Source organism: Ochotona curzoniae, unplaced genomic scaffold, assembly GCF_017591425.1.
Source record: "Ochotona curzoniae isolate NIBS_2020 unplaced genomic scaffold, NIBS_Ocur_1.0 contig_4612, whole genome shotgun sequence".
Classification (NCBI taxonomy): domain Eukaryota; kingdom Metazoa; phylum Chordata; class Mammalia; order Lagomorpha; family Ochotonidae; genus Ochotona; species Ochotona curzoniae.
Genome location: NW_024466343.1, coordinates 1,440,952 through 1,464,318, shown reverse-complemented (window position 1 = coordinate 1,464,318; position 23,367 = coordinate 1,440,952). Strand labels below are relative to the sequence as shown.

General features: G+C 36.5%; 1 protein-coding gene and 1 pseudogene across 2 annotated transcripts in view; both read right to left on the bottom strand.

Annotated features, from left to right (window-relative positions):
• Positions 1-23,367, bottom strand: part of LRRC7 (leucine rich repeat containing 7) — a 444,758-nt gene that overhangs the window by 161,432 nt on the left and 259,959 nt on the right. The window contains exon 8 of one of the 2 annotated variants that reach the window (XM_040987263.1): positions 3,127-3,190. In XM_040987263.1, coding sequence (XP_040843197.1) covers positions 3,127-3,190 — 64 coding nt within the window. Of the gene's footprint in view, positions 1-3,126; positions 3,191-15,938; positions 16,160-23,367 lie in introns of those variants that run through there. The other variant, XM_040987264.1, reaches the window with a different exon arrangement.
• LOC121161087 lies at positions 21,667-22,726 on the bottom strand (annotated as a pseudogene).

Sequence of the window (23,367 nt, the reverse complement as noted above, 5' to 3'; positions counted from 1 at the left end):
TGATATCTACGCTAGTCATGTGTTGGCAGTGAAAATCTGGGCAAGCAGAGACTCTAAAGTAGACTGTGTTAGCCAGTGGATTCTGGGGAGATTTCATCGTGTTTGGAATGGTGAGATTGGCAGCAATTCAGAACTGCTGGACTACTTGAGCACGACCCTCAGAACACGCCCCACATCGGGGACCTGGGATGGGTGGGAGGCTGGCTGGGTTTCTCCCATTATTCTCCTCTTACTCCAGATACAGAAAAAAAAAATAATAATGTGAAACAATGATCTTATCCGTTTTCCTGTAGCCCTTGATCTTTGTGCCCTAATTAACTATGCAAACATTATCAAAATAAAATAATAATAAAAAAGAATATGATATTGTCTTTTGTAACTGGAGATTATTATGCTTAGTGAAGTAAGTCATTCTCTAAAAAATACATATTCTACTTTTTAATAATTTGTTTTAATACAGACAATGAAACATGCAGTGTATATGAGCAAAATTGAGATTTTGAGATTTGATTACTGCTTATAGTCCTTGTCTGTACTCTTGAGGAACAATAGTTTTCCTACTTTTCATTTTCTGAATTCTGTATTTAGTGCAGCGTTAACCCTGTGTTTATAAAGAAAATTGAATGTAAGTCTCTGTAAAAATCAAAATAAAAAATATGTAGAGTTTGGAAATGAGAGGGGTATGAATTATCATTATGCTCTTAAAACTGTATATATGAAATACATAAAATTTGATACCTTTATATAAATAATAAAAGAAAATAATTGTTAGAACATCAGACTATGTAGTAGAAACCACTTCCCTTATATAAGATTGTAACAACCCAGAGCACTTCCAGATCAGAGTAAACTTGGCTTAATTATGTGGTGGACAGGAGAAGACCTGAAATTTCTTTCTACTGGTCCTCTCTTCATTTTCACATTATCTGTGTTCTCAAAGCCAGTAGAGTGGCCATGGGGTCACTATGGGGTTATAGTTGATGATATACCTTTCCAACATAACTTGTGTTGGACTGCCCAGACTGGTTCCAAAGAGAATATACAGGATATGCCTGCTGTAGGAGCAGTGGGCATTGAACACAAAGGCTAGTGCTTCAATTGAGTTCTACCTGAGTGGAAAGAACTGAATGCTGTGATCAAACTTATGATTTAGCCAGGCAGCAATGTAAGTTGCAGGCAATTTGTTCTGGGTTATGAAGACAGAATGGCATCTCATTTTGAAAACCAGGCTGAGCCATTAAGACATGTGGCCTCCTTTGTACAAATTCAAATTCCATCTTTGGAAGAGAAGCAGAAAATAGGAAGAGAATATATGAGAGACTGGCAGTTTTTGTGCAAGGAAGAACATAACCCAAAGGGACTAACTGCTTAAATCAGATTTAAGTTCAGTAGAACAAGTCATGTTTTTTCTTTTTTTTTTTAAGATTTATTTTATTTTTATTGCAAAGTTAGATATACAGAGAGGAAGAGAGAAGGAGAGGAAGATCTTCTGTCCCATGGTTCACTCCCCAAGTGATGGCAACGGCTGGTGCTGTGCCAATCTGAAGCGAGGAACCTGGAGCTTCTTCCAGGTCTCCCATGTGGGTGCAGGGTCCCAAAGCTTTGGGCCATCCTCGACTGCTTTCTGGGAGCTGGATGGGAAGTAGAGCTGCTGGGACTAGAACTGGTGCCCATATGGGGTTCCAGCGTGTTCAAGGCGAGGACTTTAACCACTAGGCCACTACTCCAAGCCTAACAAGTCAGGATTTATCTTTAGTAAATTGTGGATCTGGGCTGGAATAAGGACCAGTTTGACTTTGGTGAAAATGAATCGAGAATTTTCTTTGTGTACTCAAAATACAGTGTGAGGTCAATCCTTTCCTCACTCGCCTCTGGCATTTACTGAGAGTTTACTTGCCATGCCTGATATTTGCCTTTAAAAAAAACCAAAAACTTCTCACACTATTTGTAGAAGGACAGACCTTTGAATTCTCAACCTCGTTTTTCCTGATCAGGGAACAAATTCGCCAAGTTATCAAGACAGAGGGGACAGAAAGGTTGATTACTTTTCTAAATGTTTGAAATTAGATATAGTTAATATATATTTCAGACAAAATGAATATTTGAAATCTGAAAATATTCCTATTAAGGAGGTCTTGCTCTGTAATTTGTCTTCACGATATAGGCCTTCAGGCAAGTTTCAAAGAAAACTGAAATTTGAAAAGAGCACAAAGCTATCTTTCAATTTTCTCCAGAAAGACAGATGTAATGATGATTCCTTTTCTCACGTTGTGCTGTCCTGTCGCCTGCTATGTAGAAGTCTTAGGGTAGAGTTAATTCTCAGTTTAATCTCTGTGTAGCCATATAATGGTCACATATCTCATCAGCAACTTTCAGCTGATTCTTACAGGTAAAATTAGGATGGGGTGCAGCTGGTTGATGGTTAGCACCTGCTTGTCAAGTTAATTGACAGTGAAAAGTTTCCACACCCCACCCTTTCTACCTCCTCTTGCACCATCCAAGTTAATTGATAGAAGACTCCACACCACTGGCCCCTCTTGCCTCCTATTGTGCTAGGTTAGGGTAGTTAACTGCAGGAAAGCTTTGGTCTCCTGGCTGTTCCCTTCCTGCCTCTTGCATTTAGTAGTTGAATACATGGAAACTTCATTTTGCATGGCTCTCAATTTAATCAGAAGATGAGAGCTTAAAAACCCCTGACTTCTGCATCACACTGCAGTGACTCCAGGAGTGTAGTGGGGACTGCTGCCAACAAATTTGGACAATAAGGACTCCTAACAACCTACACTTGGGTCTGGTTTGATCTCTCGCACTGTGCAACAAAACAACCACAACATAGAAGAATTAAGATAGTACATGTAACATACTTAACTGGGTGCCAGCCATATTGTTAGCAATCAACACTCTCAACAACATTTGCCTCAACCAAATTTTTAAAAGGATCCCAATAGCATCTAGTTCTCTGTGGTCATGTAGTTAGTAAATTGGTTTCCATCTCAGCTTTTTTATTTATATTTAGCAAATGCGAATGTGCATTTCATGATTTCATCACTAGGACTGCGAAGACAAAGAGATACTCTCCATGAAGATATTAAAAAGATTTTAAGGATAAAAAATGAATTTGCTTACCATCTCACTGAATTCATTATTGCCAAGGTCTAGCCTTTCCAACTGGGCCAGTTTGTGCATTGACCTACAACAGATGGAGAAAAACGTTATGGTGAGGCAGTGCTCTGAAAAACAATCCACCCTCTTCCGGTCCCCCTCAGATTCACCAGACTGTAAAATGCGCAAGAAGTTAGTATGGAGAGTGCTAAGAGAACTGAAGAAATGAAGAAGAAAGTCAAGATCCTTTTTGAAGCAAATGATGCTACTGTGTGATCTATGAATCAGTGGGAAATTAATAAGAAAAACAAAAACCTTTTTGAATTAGTGAAAATAAAACAAAAATATCAAAATCCCCTGAGAGGTAGCACAAAGAGTATTGAAAGGGTTCTGGATCTTGTATTTTGCCTGAAGGTTGCCCTATTTCAGAGAGAACATATTTAATCTCTTGGGATTGACTTGTTTCACTGACCATACTAGTGTCTAGTTGGGACCTTTTGTTGCAAATGGCAGAATTTAATTTTTTTAATGATAGAGTAGTATTCCATGAAGTAGATATATCACAGTTTCTTTATCCACTCCTCTTCTGACAGGCATCTGGGTTGTTTCCATATCTTTGCTGTTGTAGATTGTGCTGCTATAAATGTAGGTTTACAGATCACTTTCTCATATGCAGATTTCATTTCCTTTGGATTTTGTTTCTGTGTGTAATGTCCTTTCTGTGAATCTGCAATCAGTACCTTTTCCTTATTTCCACTCAATTACTTTCCACTTGGATAGTCCATTTTCTATCATTGTAAATAAAGAATCATTCTCATCTTCATTTTGTATCTTGTTTCATTTAATTTTTAACATTTACTTCTAAAAATATCTTGTGTTTCCTAAATTTTACTGGAAATACTAATAGCTTCTCAATTGGGAATTGTTGAATGAAAATATTTGCACAGGCATGAATGAATGGTTATTAAGCAAATACATTTGAATAGCCAGAAATGAATGATTCTTTACCAGTGAGATGTATAATTATAGAATACATACAGTGATAAACTATCCATAGATCAGGCATCTGTAGCTATGCACAGTTGCCAAGGAAATGTCCTGATAATGATGTCCCTAAAGAAATGCTGTAATGAACAAATATTAGGAACTTATGAAATATTCAAGATGGATAGTAGCAGATGGAAGCTATCAATACAAGCATCTAAATCTTGTATTAACTTCTGGCATTTCTAATAACATGCTTTTAGAAAATTCAAATTACAAGAGAAATATTATAGGAAAAGGGTACAGTTTTTCACATCTCTGAAATCCAAAATGCAGCAACAATACACAAGTGTACATATCAAATAAAGGCCATGGCTCTAGACTCTGACTACCTCAGTCTGAATCCTGAGCTAACATGTATTGCCTGTTTGATTTTGAGCAAGCTAAAAAAAATGTTTTGCTCCTCAGGTTTCTCATTTGTAATATGAAAATAATCAAAAAATCCCAATGTCATGAAATAATTAAAATAGGTAAGCCAATTAAACACTACTTCTTGTTATGACCTATGTTCTATAGGACATAGTCATTAAAGTACTGAGGGAATTTTTTCAGAGTTTTAAGTAACTCAAGAGATTGTCTGCGTCAGTGCTCCCTAAAGTTTTCCTAATGCTTTGTAGATGTTGCATTATTGTTTCTTAGCCTTTTGGCTGAGATCAAGTGTGTAGATGTTGCATCATATTTAAAAACAACTTTCACTTAGCTAGTACAGTTTGAAAAGATTTTGAAATACTGTTAAACTCCTTACAGGAAGCACAGTTCATTTAAGACGTATAGTGTTTCTTTATGTTACAGAATGAAACAATAAGACTATTTCCTGCTTATATCACAGAGGAACCTCTCCTCCATCCCTAATTTCAGGGTGTTTTTTTGGGGGGAGTACAATGAAAATAAAAGAGATAATTAGGAACTACTATCAACAGTTACATATAAAAGTTGAAATATTTAGAATAATTTGATAGACTTCTGGAAATATACACTTTTTCAAAATTGAGGCGCCAAAACAGAAAAACTAAATAAAATGAAGAAAGTGTTTCAATAATAAAGACTGCATGAGTGAAGAAAAGTCCAGACCAGATAACCTTACTGAATTCTACTAAACTTATAAAGAGCTAATCCCAATTCTTCTTAAACTATTGAAAACAATTGGAACAAAGGAAGTGTTTTCAAATTTGTGCTATGAGTCCAGTATCATGTTAATCCCCAAATCAGAGAAAGATATAACAAAGAAAGAAAACTATATAGATCATTATTCTGATAAATATAGATGCAAAAAGTACCAGATAATTGATGCAATAACACCTCAAGATCATCGGGCAGGTCTAAATAGTATTTAATCCCTGAGATGCAAGGATGGTTCAACATACACAATCAATAAATGTTATACATCATGTTAACAATCTGAAGCATAAAATCCATATGATTATCTCAGATGCAGTAAAAGCATTCAACAATGTACAATATCCTTTCATGTAGGTTTTTTTTTTTTTTAAGAAAAAACCCTAAGTAAGTTGGGTATTAAAGGAACATACCTCAACACAATCAAGTATACATAACCAGCATCAAATTGAATAATTAACCGCTGGAAAATTTCCACTAAGACCCAGAACCAAACAGGGATGTCCACCATCACCATTAGTTTTCAATACAGTTCTGGAAGTTTTAATCTGAGCTATTAGGCAAGAAAAACAAATCAAAGGGCACAAATGGGAAATGAGGAAGTCAAATCATTCTTATTTATATATGATATAGCTCCATACAAAAGGGAAACCAAAAGACTCCTCTAAAAGACTATTGGAATCCATACGACAGTTTGACAAAGTTACAGGATATAAATATACACTACATACACACAAGTCAATAGCATCTGGATACACAAGCAATGGCATGGACGAGGAAATATTTGTAAGAACAATCCCAACCACAATAAGAAGTTTAACCCCAGGAAAAAATTTCTTCAATGAAAATAAAAAATAGAATGGAGTCAAAATATAGAAGACACATAAAATGGAATAATCTTCTCTGTTCAAAGATTGGAAAAATTTATATCAATACAATGTCTGTATTACCCAAAGAAATGTACAGATTCAATGCAATCCCAATGAGAAGGATGCTCAGATCTAGGAAAAATAACACTAATTTTTTTACAGATGCATCAGTGATCTGAAATTGTAAAAACAATCTTAAATACTAAAAACAAACTTGTGGCAACACAAAATCATCCCTTAAGACAAATAAATCAAAAAATCTTGGGTTGGCACAGACATAGGCAAGTGGAAAAATGGAAAAGATTAGAAATCCTATAAGTTATTCCACATCTCTAGAACCAACCACTTTTTGGCAAATGAGCCAAAATCATTCTGTGCAGACAGTACAGTTTTTCAACACATGGTGTTGTGAACACTGAGTCTCTGCATATAGAAGTATGGAGTAGGGCCTCCATCTTACATCCTAAAGAGAAATCAACTCACAATGAAGCAAGAATCTAATCCTGTGACTACAAACCATCAAATTTCTAAAAGGAAATCAAATGCAAAACACTGCAAGACATCAATATAGGCAAAAACTTCTTGGATAATACCCAGAAGCATAGGCAATTATAGCAACAATAGAAAAATGGGATTACATCAAGTTCAGAAATTCCTGCACACTGAGGGAAGTACTCAACTAACTGAAGAGGCAAGTGGCAGAATGGTAAAAAAAAAATTGCAGATTATATGTCTGATATAAGATTAATATTCAGAATATATAAGGAAATCAAGAAATTTAACAGCAGAACAAATGATCCAGTTTAAAATGGACTAAATTTATGAACAGACATTTTTCAAACAATGAAATACAACTGGCCAATAGGCATAAGGAAAAACTGCTCAGGATCACCAGGTATGAGAGAAATGTGAATAAATGCTACTATGAGGTTTCACGTCATCCCAAAAAGATAGCAAATTCTGGTGAAAACATAGATAATTCTAGTGCACTGTGGGATAACAAACTAGCATAGCCATTATGGAAGACAATATGGAGATTCCTCAGAAATCTGAAAATAGACCTGCCCCATGACCCATTCTCAGGTATAAAAAGAATAAAATCTTGCTTTTGCAACAAAATGGATTCAATTGGAGATCTTTATGCTCAATGAAATAAGCCAGTCTTCCAAAGAACACACAATCATATGCTGTCCCTGATTTGTAGCAACTCATTTAGAGTGAAGGAGTGAAATTGATATTTTAGGATTTAATTATTGTTTATGGCTTTTATCCTGAGGACAAGTAATATCTCTGTTTCTATATAAATTCTTTATTCAGTGGAGGATTAAGCTTGAGATTATAAATTAAATTGAAAGTATGTCATTATGAAAATTAAAGGAAAAGTAAGAAAAGAATGAGAAGGGAGGTTAGAATTCAGGGAGTGAAAAAGCAAGCGGGGGGAGTATTATTATGTTGTTAAACTTGTATATGTCAAATATATGAAACCTGTTCCTTTTATAAACAATTTCAAAGATAAATTGCTAGAAACTGCCCCACAAAAATTTCTTTTTTTTTTTTTGTGGAATGATAAAACTCATTTCTTGTTCAATCTCAATCTGAAATCATAGGCACATGCAGGCCATAAAAACATAGGTTTGCTATTTTAAGATCAACCTCATTTATGTGTTTAAAGCTTTTATTAAGTTCTGCACGTCAGCTCTCCATTCTCATATCAGGCTCCCTTGATTTTGTGAGAGTTTCCGTATTCCCTGTCTTTAATATCACATTCTTCTTAAATATCATGTTTTTCTTTAGCCTTATTCCCTGGGTTAATGACAATGCTTACTTCTCACTAGAGGAGAATTGATGACTTGCTCAATATCACACAGAAATATAGTAAAAGGACTGACAGAATATGCATCTCCTTTCCTCAGAACTGAAAGACATCTGACTTTGGCCCACTTTGCTCGACCTGACTATTGTTTAACTTTTTAAACAAAAAAGTTGTGCGTTACTATTGACTACAGTCAACTGCAAGGGATCTGCAAAACCTGTGCGAGAGGCCAGATGGGAAACATTTCAGGTTTAGAGTCCATACGCTCCTCATTTCAGCTTCTCAACTCTATTTTTATGCTGCAAAGTTCTCCACAGATGACATTTTAACAAGCAGACATAGCAGTGTTTCACTAAAGCTTCATTTGCAAGCACAGGCATGCTATATTTGAATTACAAGCCGTAGTTCTCCAACCTCACATTGCATGTTGGTGAGTTTATAAGTTTTTCATACAAATCTACATCCTAACAATATTTACATATTCAAATACAGATAGAATAAAGACTATGCTATGATTTTAAAGTCCCCTTCCAAAAGTCATATTGAAATTTAATCACTATTGTAGAGGTAATAAAGAATAGGACCTTCAAGAAGTATTTGTTGTGAAGGGTTTTTTAGACAAATGTTATTGGAATTGAGGAATAGTTTCTCTCAGTGCTATTAGATCGGTTGCAGTTTATAGGATTAAGTCCTTACTGTCATGCTGTTACATGAAAGCATTTATCCAATTACAAAGTTGCAACACATTCTAGCTGGAACAAAATTAGAAAATAATGCAATGTCTTGGGGTAGCTGTCATTTTGATAACATTGTAAAGTCTTACAATTTTTTTTATCATATTTAGAATTTTTGTCTGTTTAAAAGTACAATTACCTCTAAAACCACATACTATTGATAAGAGTATAGTTCTCTCACAAATTCCCAGGGCAGTTCCTTGAGTGTGCTGACTTGTAGCATTCTGTGAATTTTTGGCGGGGCTGATGCTTTCCACCCTCTAACTTGTCTTTCAAACATTCTCAGATATACTCTTCAATTAGTGACTATTCAGGGATCAGTCCAGGGCAACTCCCAACTCTGCAGTTGTTGCTGTTCACAGCTTCATTCTATTTGAAATTTAGAGAAAAGATTCCCATTTTGCTTAGTCTCTGCTCAAAGATTATTGAGAATATGTGTTTTATAATGTAGAATTTTTGTTTACAGCTTGGAAATCCGTATCTTGGAAATATTTTCTCTCTTTAAATATGTGTGTATATGCATATATACATATATATGTAAATATATACACATAAATTGCTCTTTCCAACAAGGATTGTAAAGACTAACAGGCTTAGAAATTAGTATTTTTTTTAAGATTTATTTTTATTATTTTTTTATTGGAAAGGCAGATATACAGAGAGGAGAGACAGAGAGGAAGATCTTCCATCCGATGATTCACTCCCCAAGTGAGCGCAACGGCCGATGCTATGCCAATCCGAAGCCAGGAGCCTCTTCCAGGTAGAAGCCAGGAGTGTCTGGGTCTCTCATTTGGATGTAGGGAACTAAAGTTTTGGATCATCTCCTGCCTCATCCAGATCATTAGCAGGATGTTGGATTTATAGTGGAGTAGCCAGGACATAAACTGTCCTTACTGGGTGCAAGCTAAAATCGTAGCTTGACATAATACATCACAAAACTGGCCCCAGGAATTAATTTTCTTTAAAAACATAAACATTATACACTTCACTGTGGAAAATGTAATTATTTTATTATAAAAAGGAAATAATGGGATAGAATTGTTTTTATCAAATGGATAGGAGCTATAATTTTCATGATCAATGTTATTTATGTAACATATATTCCCTTGATTATAATTATGCTTTTCTTAAATTTTTTTCACTTATTTTAAAGGCAGTAAGAAAGTAACTTTCCATTTGTTTATTTTACCCCTAAAGGCTGCAACAGCCAGTGTTGAGGCAGGTTAAAGGCAGGAACTGGAGATTTAATCTAGACCTCCTATGTGGGTGACAAGGATCACCCAGGTACTTAAACTGTCTTCTGCTTACAGGTTCACAATATCAGAAAGCTAGAATGGGAAGTGGAGCCAAACATTTGAACACAGGTACTCTAATGTGTGGTTAAGGTATCCTAAACATCGTTGAAACTGCGTGCTACATGTCTGCTCCTATCACTGTATCTTAAGCTCAAACCTGTTTCATAGCTATGGTGTTAATGTATTTTTTGTTTAATACAAGTTCTCTCAAGCAAAACAATCAAACAAACAAAAAGAAAACATAGCATAAAACCAGAGTGATTTCTGATATTTTTTTGGGAGGATGTGCAGATCTTTTTATTATTTTATCAAGGGAGATTGTGATGGCTTTTAAGACCAGTTTGTTAATCAATTTTAGTTAAGATGTTCTTCAGTGCAGTATTTAAATGATTAGACTAACATCTAAGCTGTATAATTTGCATTAAGCTGTTATATAATTTGACTAACATTTCCTCATAACCTAGTTTTTCCTTTTAAATACTCTACATTTAGGAGTTCAGGTTAATCTGTGGTGCTTATCAGAAAAATTTTCTTTCCTATAATTACTGATCTCTAGTGCACAACATGTAAAAATGATTTTAGCAAAGAAATAAACTCACAATTAATTTCCAAAGAATACTACTATTTCTGAGTAAGCTATCGTTACTGAATGAATGTTTGAACAAGTCAAATCAATACATGTTTGTCTTGGTTTGAACATTATACAATGTATAATGTGTCAAAAATCCCACAATACTCCACAATATGTAAATTTTATGTACTAGTGAAGAATACAAACAGTAGTGTCTGTAAGGCCTTTTGAGTTCTCTGTGGCGGAACGGGTGTCATATAAGCAGGTACTTTGTAGTGACTATCGGAAGTCAAGCTCTCAACTTGTACTACAGCTTTCCAAGAGGTTATGAGTGACATCATCAGCTCTGAAAATAGTCATTTTCACTAGTACATATTGCAAATCTATCATATGCTCATGAGTTCATTTTGAAACTACTGAAAAAAATTCTCTGTCAAAGTTAAGCTGCTTCAGGACTCCTATAGATAGCTTGGCAGGAAAAACTATGAGACAGAAAAAGTTCTTGTTCTGTGAAACTCCTTTAGCACAACGTGGGATGCATTCATGCACACACACACGCACACACATAGGCACACTCAGAGGTGTAATAGAACTGCTACTGCCTACCTTTCATAGAAAAAATGTACTTATTTTTTTATCTGTTTGAATATTTTCTACCTGTGCAGATGTTACTTGACTTATGGTATTACATACCAATCTACCCATTGTTTTGGAGCAACAGAATTTGGCTAGCAAAAATTCATTCAAATTTTTCTAAATTGTTATTTAGTCATTTATGTTTATTTTTGTATTGAGAGTGAGAGAAACACAGAAAGATAGAAACAAATGTTGCATCTTTTCATCCACTATCCAGATGTGTTTAACAACCAGGGCTGGCTGGGACAAGCTGAATCCAGGAATTCCGATTGCAGGAGACCAATTTCTTGGGCCATCATCTGCTGCCTCTCAGAGTGTGCAGTAGCAGCCATACATATTGGAAACAGAACAAAAGCTCAGATAGAGGATTTAGTTGCACAAAGTCTAATTTTATCTCTTCTGCCAGCACTCACCCCATCTATCATGTAAATGCTGAAACACAGAGTCTAATGCTAACAGTTAACATGTTAGTTAATGGCTTATGGCAAAGAAGAGATGGGGCTCGAAGCTTGTTCTAATTACATTTTATGAAATGAAGCCTGAGAAGTGACTTCATTAGATTAACTTGCTAGGGTGGAGCCCCAAGATTGAATTGGGATGGCCTTATAAAAGGAGACACATGGAAATGAAAGAAGAGCAGCTCTCCTTTGTATCACTTTTGGATCCTTATAATGTTAAAAATGAATACGGCCCATTGTCTTCAGTTAGTGTCTGTTCTTTTACATAGATTTAACCTTAAGTTATTGCTGCTCTGATTAACATTTGACACAACCCTGTGACTAATACATGAGAGAATTTGAACTTCAGAAGATGTGAAACTTTCAAAATAAGTTGACAAGGTGGCATACTGTTTCCCAAGCAATTGCCTCATCTTTTCAACTTTCATCCTTGCTAGCAGAGATTACCCTGCGTCAGAAACCAGATATAGCAGACAATCAATCCACTGTTCAAAGCTCAACTATATCAAGGACATGGACATATCCTGGCAGATGGAACAGATTAGGAATCCTCCGGAGGGCGTTTATGAGAAAAAGATTTTCCTCCTGTAGCTAAAAAGTTTAAGCAAAGGATAATTTTTTCCTCCATTTTTTTTCATGGTTTAGTGAGAACATGCTGTCTGCATTGAGCTATTGAGCTATTAGATGTGTTTAAGCCTGTCCCTTGGTTTTTGGTGGCATAACTAAAGTGAAAATTGGGAAAAATATACCTGAAGAGTCTGCTGCAATGTCACATATCATTAAGGAGTAGCAATTCAATAAATTTGAATTTTAGTAGAAGTTGGGCAAAAAATGAAAAGGGATAATTCCAACACTCTATTCTCACTTAGAAAAAATATTTTGATAGCACCAAAACTAAAGCACTAGAGAGGAAGCTTAGTTAAATTAACAACAAAAAAAATGAGCAACTTAATAGTTAACAAAGAACTCAAGTGCTTTTGGGATCACAAAAGTAAAAGAGTGAAATGTAGATGATAATTTTGTAGAAATACAAACATCTAGAAATCTATTAGCATAATGTTTATGTTGCATCTATGTCTTTGCTATTGTGGATTGTGCTGCTGTATTGTAGGGTTGTAGGTCAGATTTCATTTCCTTTTGATATATTTCCAGGAGTTTGACAGCAAGGTAGACGATATGGTAGATCAATGCTCAGTGGTCTGAGCACATTCCATGCGGATTTTCCACAGTGGTTGCACTAGCCTGTATTCCTACCAATAGTGCAGTACAGCACCTTTCTTCTCATGTCCATGCTAGCAGGTGTTGTTTGTAGAATTTAGATTACAGTCTCACTGGAGTATGGCCAAACCTCAATGTCATTTTTATTTGCATTTCTCTGATTGCTATAAGAAGAGGTGCTGCTGAGCATCTTTGCATAGGTCTTATAGTCGTTTGAAGGTGTTCTTTTGAAAAATGCCTGCTCATTTCCTTTGCCCATTTCTTCACAGGGTTCTTGGTTTTGCTATTGTTGAGTTTCTGAAGCTCTTGGTAAATCCTGAATAGTTGTGCTTTACCTGTGGTGTAGTGTGCAAAGATTTGCTCTGATTCTGTTGCCAGCTTCTTCCCTTTGTTGATTGTTTCCTTTGCTGCACAGAAGCTTCTTAGTTTAATGTATTTCCATTTGTTTATTTTGGGTTTGATTTCCTGTGCTTTTAGGGATATTTCTAAGAAGTCTTTACCAATGCCTGTATCTTGTAGAGTGCTTCCTATGTTTTTTCCTAGTAGTGTAAGTGTTTATGGGTACAGGTTTAGGTTCTTGATCCATTTAGAGCTGATTTTTATATAAGATGACAGGTGAGGGTCCTATTTTATACATAACATGTGCATATGTGTATCAATATATGTATATGATAATTTTTGTCATTCATTAATCAGCCAATTACAGATTTTGTTTCTGTATCATGGATATTGTGATGGAAGCTGTAATTAACATGGGAGAACAAATAATCTTTCAGCTCCTAATTTAAATCTTTTGTGTGTATGTATGTGTATGTGTTCATAATAAGTAGGAGAATGACTGCTGCATAATTTGGTAGTTCTATTTTAACAGGGTAGGTAAATTTACACTCCCACTCACACATTCTCTTTGCATCATTTTCAAAACCTCATATCCTTTGCCTTTTTCATAGTAGCCATCACACCAAGTATGAGGTAAATCGTCAATATTTTTATTTGTATTTTTATCATAATTAGCACTAGTAATTATTTTTCAACTATATGTTAGTCATTCATATATCTATTATTAAAAAATGTCAATTTAGATCCTTTCCCCATGGTCAGACTTGTGCTTTTTACTGTTGAGATATATTAGTTCCTTATATATTTTAGATATTAACTGTTTATTAGAAACAGAAATATTTTCTACTAACCTGTAGGCCACCTTTGCATTTTGATGTTTCTTTGTCAGTGTTTATTCTTATGTTGTTGTCTTGTATTTTGGTGTTATACTAATTTAAATATTTATTTATTTTACTTAAAAGGGCAGATTTACAGAGAGAAGGAGTGACAAACAAAAAGATCTTGCCCCTACTGGTTCACTTCTCAAATGCCTGCAACAGCTAATGCTGAGCTCATCCAAAGCCAGGAGCTAGGAGTCAGGAGCTTCTTCTGGGTCTCCCACATGGGTGCAGGGTTCTAAGGCTTTGGCCCATCCTTTACTGCTTTCCCAGGCCACAAGCAGGGAGCTGGATGGGAAGTGGAACTGCTGGGACATGAATCAGCCCCCTTATGGCATCCCAGTGATTGGAAGGTAAGGATTCAACCACTGAGCCAGCATGCCTGGTGTTATAGCAATTTAAGTACAAGTGACAACTACGCATATACTAGCGAAAAGATGTCAACAGCTTCAGATTTATCAATTCTTGTGGTATGACCGAGATGAATTGCACATAAATACATTGACATCACTGGGAGTTTTGATGAAAATGATTTCTGGGATAGTTACACATATTTATTTTATTATGTTAATGCTAATAAAGAAATATGATCATCTTTAACATACCAGCCACTCATGGTGGAAACAAATGATGTAAAACAAATTGATTCTTTGGCTGAAAGCTGATAAATAATCTTTTTGTTGTAACTAACTTTAAACTGGCCAGTTTTACACTAAGAAAAACACGATTTAAAAGAAAACACAAAATAGGAAAAATCTTAATTGTTGCAAGGATGCAAGGATGGGAGGACATGTGTATAAAATTACTTGTATATCTGAGGAGTCTGTAAGTTCTTAGACATAGAAGGGAACATGTGTTCTATTCTCTGAGGCAGGAGAAAGAGATATGAAAACCGATTTCTCTTTATGAGATATCAATAAAGTGCTGAAAGGCAATTCAGCATGTTGTTGTCACAGTGCCTGCCATCCTAGGAGTTACATTAACAAAGTGAATGAAGAAAGGCCTCTCTTGTAATTCTAATCTTGGAGAAGGGAAATCTCATATGTCATTTCCTTCTTCTTAAGGTGTACTTTTTTTTTCTTTATTTAAAGTATTTAATCAAGTCTTGGTTTAATACAGAAAGTTCACTTCTAATAAATATATAATCAATAGAATATATTTTTGAGAGATATTGCAGTAATCATTATAATTTAATAAGAATAAATGCATAACAACAAATTTAATCTTCTGTTTTATAGCTTTTAAAACATACTTAGAGACTAAAAATATGTAAACAAAGTAAACAATCTAATACTTTGTTAGAATGGTATGTTTGACTCCTCTTAGAATAAATCTTAGAATAGCAAGCATTATGGGTAAATGTACAAACATTTACATTTTTTTGAACACTAACAGTAAAATACATCATGGATAGCAGGCAAAAATGAAACAAGTATCTTACTCAATTATTTAGTTTAATTATTTTCTTGCATAATTACTTCTGTGGATTCAATTTTATACTACTTTTGTCTTGGGGCCATTTGGAAGTTTTCCTCCATGTTGCAAATATACACTTAGAATGGAACATCATCGGAGGAACAGAATAGGGGAACTGTAGTCCATCTTTGTAGAATTGAACAGGTTGATCTATTCATTATATCAGGACGATTTTAAATGGTGCCTTGTCTGACGCATAAAAATACACAAAAATTATGTGGCACAGCAGCTTTGCATAACATAATGAAGCAAATTTGATAAACTATTGGTACTGATGCTTTCCAAAGACTCATTGTTTATTTGTGGTAACTGAACAAAATTTGAAAAAAAAGTAAGATCTCCCTACATTAGTCATGAATGTTAGTGTTAAACTTTAACAATGACCAAACATTTTGTATATACTAAGCAGTAAGAAGGCAGCCCCCATCAGCAGGTAGAATACTAAAAATGTTTGGTTTCATAATATGGTTTGGGAGAACTACCTCTCCAAAGTCTATTCGTGCTGATGCTCCTGACGCTGCCATTTCTGGTGCCTCCAGATCCTCTGCTGTAGGTGTCATTGAATAGCCTCAGGCGATTGGGCAAGGGGCACACTCTGGATCTTCAGATGCTAAGATGAGAAAAATCAATTTCAATGCCCAAAAGATGGAACTCCTAATTCAGAAGGTGACTAAAATAATTATCAATTGGTGTATAGTAGTGGAGGCAGAAAGTTTATGTGTCCAAATCATTGCACAGAAATAGATTTTCAAGAAGATATTTGTAAAGATGGACACCTGTAGGACTCAAAAACAGATGAAATAGAAACAGAAAAATTAACTCAATGCAGAATGGCACCAGATGATGAAAAACATGCATTTTTTTTTCTGACAAAAGCAAGCAGAATTTCATATGAGGATGATGAACTGAAGTAAGCAATACCAGGGCAATAACTTCCTTAATGGATCACTTCCAGGAATATTTCTTCTCATCATAAAATAACTCTTTGGAACAATACGCATCATTCATGAACACTGTTTAAAGAAGACTAGGAATGGACCCGTTGATAGTTTACCATGAGTTTCAAAGTTCCTTTCTTGCTCTGGAAATAACAATACTATGAACTCGCCCTGTTTAGCAAAGGTTTGACATCGGTGATCGCTTATCTTTACTAAATATTTACTCTTAATACTCTGGATTTCTATACCTACTTTGTCACACTTGGTTTCATAATATAGAGAGAAATCTAGAACTGACTTCTGCATCTGCTGCACTCTTGTTGACCTTGGGTAAGGAGCCGTGATCTTGGTCTGTAAAATGCAAATAGTAACATTTTCTTCCATCTCTGTGATAAAGTCCAGAGGAAAAAATAACACATGTTGTGCTTTAGTCAATGTCTAGCACAAAAATGCTCAAGACACTGTTTTTAGCTATTAATGTCAAGGAATCCTTTTAATTCCAAACTCAACAAACACATCTCAGCTTTTTTTTTTTAAATTTTTGTTAGTTCTCTTTTATACAGGTAAGTATCGCTATCAAAGCTCTCCAATCTCTTGAATTCTATGACAGTTCTGATTCACTTCACAACTTATTCATTCTCTGTCATAGGCTCATCTTCTGCCCCATAAACTCTGGTTTTCTCTTTTAAATCTATTTATCGAGTTACTCATGGGCATCTTTCCCATAGTTTTCAAACAATGAATTGAAAGATTGGAACTTCTGCCACTTACCTGCCTTTGAGCATTAGATTCCCATGTATAACGATACTTTAGGTGATTCTAATGGCTACTCTATCTTTTGAATTAGCTATTTCTAACTCTTAACTTTTTAGTTGGGATTTTTGTTTTCTCTTAACATTCATATATATTGTTGTTACTTAGTGGATCATTGAAACTGGAAGTCTGGAGGCCTTATTTTCTTTCTTTCTTTTTTGTACTTCTTGCTAATTATTGTTTTCACATTGGATTTTAAAAATTTTTTGCTTCTTTATTATTATTATTTTATAATACAGTTCCATAGATCATGCCGTTTCCCTTTTTTCCTCCCATATTCCCTCCTCCCTCACTGAGTTTCCTTATATCATTACTATAGTATAGTTCTTCATACACATTCATATGTCCATCATTGTGGGCATGGACAATGGTAGAGAGTCCAGCATCCTATTGTCAAGATATAGTAAACAGTTTCTTTGGGAGTCCATCTTTGCCTGGAAGTAGAGATGCATACTGCATTGTATCCTTACATGTGGTTATGATAGTCTTCGTTAAGCAGTTACTATATGCCCCTTAAATGAAAAGTCATAATACAAAATCAACAACAGGAAGAAAAAGAGAAATGTACAATGCCATGAAGTCAAATAACATGTTGCTATACATGATAGTCCCATTACACCATTACTATATATTCCCTTAAATGAAAAGCCACAAAACATAACAACAGGAAGGGGAAAAGAAGGAATTAACAAATAACATGCTACTGAATGACTAATGTGTCACTGAAGAAATGGCAAAGAAAATCAAGAATCTTGTTGAAGAAATGATGCTTCGGTATGACCTATGAGTCATCGAAGAATTTAATCAGAAATAAGTGTTTGAAGAGATGAAACTAACAAAAAAAATTCCATGATATAGTTTCCACTGATCTTTGTTGGTGAGATATGTCTCCTGTAGGCAATAAATAGATGGGTTTTGTTTATTAATCCAGTCTACCAATCTGTGATGGTTGACTGATGAGTTTAAGACATTTACACTCAGGGTTAATACAAATAGGTAGTACTTTGGTTCTCTCATTTTAGCAGTGGGTTGTTCCTTGATTTAGTCTTCTGTTGTTTTACTGGGTTGTTCTTCACATTTGCTTTTGGTTTTGGTGGTCGATATTCCTTTTCTCTGTCAAAGAACATCTTTAAGTATCTGTTGTAGAACAGATTTGGAAGAGGCATATTCTTTCAACTTTTCTTTACTGTGGAAGAATTTTATTTCAGTTTCAAAGAAAAGAGAAAGTTTTGCTGGGTACGTTATCCTGTGCCAAAAATTGCTTGTTTTTAGAATCTGGAATACATCTCTCCATTCTCTTCTGGCCAGTAGAGTTTCCTGTGAGAGGTCTTCTGTGGTAATTGGCATTCCTTTACATGTCAGTTGATTTTTCTCACATGCACATTTAAGAATCTTTTCCTTATGTTTGATTGAAAAGAGTTTGATTATCATGTGTCGTGGTGAAGATTGGTTTTGGTCAATCCTGTTGGGAGTTCTGTGCCCCTCCTGGATGTTGTTTCTCAATTATTTCTCCAGTTAGGCAAACTATCCCTTATTATTTCATTAAATACATTTTTAAACCCAGCTTCTGGAACTCCCATAACTGTTACATTTGTTCTTTTAATACTTTCTTTTCATACTTGAATGCTTTTTTTTAGCTTGATCCAGCTCTGCTTCCAGCTTTTTGTTTGTTTTTCTATTGTGACAGGAAATATCTTCTAATTTTGAGGTTCTTCTGCCTCCTTCATTCTAATTTGGAGACTCCACACTGTGCTTTTAATTTGCTCCACTGTACTCTTCATTTCTGATGTATCAGCTTTCATTTGATTCATTTCCAGTGTGACATAATCCTTGAATGTCTGCTTTATGCACTTCTCGATGTTGTTAAGAAATTTTAAAACAAGTGTTTTGAATTCTGTATCTCCCATTTTTCTTCATGTCTTCCTCAGTGAACTCTGAGGTTTTTGCTCCTTTACAGGGGAATCTTCAGTAATATTCATTGTGCCTCTGTCTCTTCTTTTGCTCTTGGTCATTGTACTTCTGGTTAGCAGAGCCTAATTCTTGGAACAAGTTTCTAAGGTCTACAGTTTCATAGGTCTACAGTTCGATTTTACTTATTGCAGTTGGCACATGGCTCTTTGTTTACAGTCACTTGTGCCACTCCTTCCAGTGAGTTCCAGGTCTGGGTTCTTACGTTTAACTTCATTTTTTAAAAGTTTTATTTATTTTTATTACAAAGTCAGACATACAGAGGAGGAGAGATAGAGAGGAAGATCTTCTGTCCATTGATTCACTCCCCAAGTGACCACAACAGCCGGTGCTGTGCCGATCCGGATCCAGGAGCCAGGAGCCAGGAATTCCCTCCAGGTCTCCCACAGAGTTGCAGGATCCCAAAGCTTTGGGCCGTCCTAAATTGCTTTTCCAGGCCACAAGCAGGGAGCTGGATGGGAAGTGGAGCTGCCGGATTTAGAACCGGCGCACATGTGATTTTCGACGCGTTCAACGCGAGGATTTTAGCCACTAGGCCATGACTCCAGTCCTTATGTTAGATTTCCATCATGGTCTCCATAGCCCCAGCTCCTGGCTCACTAGTCTCCACCTTCTGTGATACTGTGCTGAGGCTGCACCACTGTCTCTGCAAGCTTTCTCCCACTTCTGGTTGGAGAAGTTCCAGGATTAGGAAGGCATCAGGTACTCTATGTGGCTACATTGTTGGTGGTGCTGATCTTGCTGGAACCTGTTGGCTGTTAGGTCTGAAGGCCATGCGGACCTATTTTGACCTGTACAACGCCAAACTCAGTATTCCTGTAGGACCAGTGCAATAAACTGAGCTCAGTGAGTTCTTGCTGAGCACAGCACATACGCAGCTCACTGTTGTCCCTGCAGTCTTTACTTCTTTACCACACTGTAAGAAATGGTGCCTGAGGTACTATTACTAGAGTTTTTCATTTGTTGGCTGTCAGATATGAGGGCTACATGGACCTGTCTTGGGTGGAACTTCTGGTGCTCTTGGTGAACATCTGTTCCCACTTTGTTGCTGGTTTAGTTCTGGCTGCCGCTGGAGTTTAGATCACCACTTGTTGAATGCTGTTGGGATGTCATTCAGTGCAACACCACACCATAGTTTTTGTTGCTTTCCTGAGTCTGTCAGTCTCCAGGTACCCCTCTGCTGTTGTTTTGTCCTATTCTATTTCCTGGAATGTGCCCTCTCTGCTTCACACTGGCTAATATTTCTCCCTCTGTTCAAAAGGGTCCTTACCTTATTCTGCCATCTTGATTCGCCCAAAGCTTTATTTTCTAATGTCACGTATTCTTAACTTTATTTTCTGAAGAAAGAGTTGGTCTCTTTCTCACCATCTTTCTTAACACTGGTATGAGTATTTTTCCTTGAAATATTAAAAAAACCTTACATATCATTTCTTCTAATTCTAAATACTACATAATTATCAGAAAATTTTAACTAAATTTACCTATGCTATGGGCTGAATGTTTTAACCCTACAACTCCTATGTTGAAATCTCAATTTTAGGAATGTGACTGTGTTTGGAAATGGCATCTTTAAATAATTAAGTTAAGATGGCTGGTATTATGGTGTAGCAGATAGCCATCACCTGTAATTCTGGAATCCAATGTGAGTTGCAGTTCATGTTGCCAGTGCACCACTTCCAATTCACATTCCTGATAATGTCCTTGGAAAAGGAGTCATCAAAGTCTCAAGTATTTGGGCCTCTATACACGTGGGACGCCTAGATGAAGCTTCTGCCTTGCATCTGCCTTGCCAAGTTGGAGTTTCAGCCATCTGAGGGAGTCAAACAGTGGATAGAAGATTCTCATTCTCTCAATAAATATGACTTTCAAAATATACGAGTCTTGTGGAATTAAGTAAAATGATCTTAACGACTAGTAGTTATTTATAAATTTACTATTTATAGCTGAAATAATCATTTTTTTGCATTATCACAGAACCAGAATTCTTTATTTTTACTTCTTTTTGAAAAAAATTAATTAAAATATTTATTTATTTATCTATTTAGTTATTTAATTTTATTAGAAAGGCAGATTTACACAGAGAAGGAGAGGCAGAAAGCTCTTCCATCCACTGGTTCATTGCCCAGTGGCCTCATTGGCTACAGCTTCTTCCTGGTCTCCCATGCAGGTTCAGGGTCCCAAAGGCTTTGGACCATCCTTGACTGCCTTCCTGGACCACAAGCAGGGAGCTGGATGGGTACAGATAACACCAATTTAGTTGTTCCAGCACTTGAGTTAACTCATATTCCCCATTATGCACTGTTTTGTTTGTCCTAAACAAAGTTAACTCTGGAAGGCAGACACCTTTTTCTGCTTGCTCATCTTAGTCCATAAATTTATATTGTCTGTGGCAAATGCTTCATGCTCTGGTCTTAACTTTGGGAGTTGAAAAATGGATGGAATCTGAATTCTCTGAAGCGATTTCTTCTAGTTCCTCTTCTGCTGTCTCTGGGAAATTGATGTTCAGCGTGATCAACGCTCTATTGTCTTCTTCAAGAAGCAGGCATTTCCAAAGGCTGTATGTTTTTCCTGCTACATCTTGCCACAGTGTCAATGTTCCATCTTCAGAGCCATTGGTAGAAAGCTCTCTATCAGGACTAAATCTCACACAGTGAATAGAACCAAAGTGTCCTTTGTAGGATTTGAACTCATCTCCACTATTATAATCATACTTACAAAGGTTAAAATCTTCACCACCTGCCAAGAGAAATTCTTTCTCAGGATGAAGAGATGCAGACTTGATAGCTGCAGGAGTTTTGAAGGATTTAATTAGGTCCAAACACATTGCACAATGAAAAGCAATAGATCATCCATAAGTTATAACCAAGATCTCTCCTTCAGTAATATATTCCACACTACTAACAGACATTATAAAACTTAGAGATTTCACTTCTGTCACAGTAGCATGATTCCAAAGGTGAACAGTCTGATCATCAGCTGAAAGAATCTGTTTATCTTCACTGCATCACAAAGCCTTTTTAATACCAGAAGTGTGACCACTGATTTCCTTAGGTTCTGCTTCAGGTTTGTTCAAATCATATATGCATAATAGTTTATCCTATCCACCAGTTAACAAAGAATTACTCTCTTGTGTGAAATGCACATTCTTGACAATGTGTTTATAAGCCAGGGTCATCAATTCACCTCCTGAAACAGCACCCACACTTTGACTGTGAAATCACAGCTGTTGCAGCTGCTTTGGTGGCTGCCTCATTCGATGCTGGGCCTCAAACAGCACCTTTGTGACCCCAAAATGTTCCAATCCAGACTCCTGTAACTCGTTGGCATAGCATACATAGGTTTGCCATCTTTGTAAGCACCAATTAAGAAATAGCCATCGGTGTGATGATGCTGAAGGCCAGATTCATCATGGGCCACATGTGGCCCAAGCAGGTGAGCTGCCTCTGCCTCATGGCCATGGCAATGGCAGCGTAGCTGTGCTGAGCAGAGGGGTGTCCTTGTCTTCTCCAGCTCTACAAGGCCCCTTTGCCCCAACATGGAGACTGGGACCAGGGAAGAGGAAAAGGTATCGAAGTCAGGAAGGGGTGAGGGCAGGAGCCACTACTGCTGAGGGTGGGCTGGGGCGGGAGGCGGGGAGGGGAAGGAGGAGAGCAGTAGAGGAGGAAGGACCGGCAGAATGCTTGGTTTTTTTGTTTTGTTTTGTTTTTTTAAGATTTATTTATTTTTACTACAAAGTCAGATATACAGAAAGGAGGAGAGACAAAGAGGAAGATCTTCTGTCCGATTTCACTCCCCAAGTGAGCACAATGGTCTCCCACGTGTGTGCAGGGCCCCAAGGCTTTCGTCATCCTTGACGGCTGTCTCAGGCCACAAGCAGGGAGCTGGATGGGAAGTGGACCTGCCAGGATTAGAACCGGCGCCCATATGGGATCCTGGCGCATTCAAGAGGACCTTAACCTCTAGGCCACGCCACTGGGCCCAAATGCTTGGGTTTTTGAAAGCCATACAGCCAATGCTGACAGAGCTTCAGACTCCTGGTTTCACCCTGCCTCTCCTGGATGCAGGCACTTGGGGATTAGTCCTCCCTGCTTGTCTCATT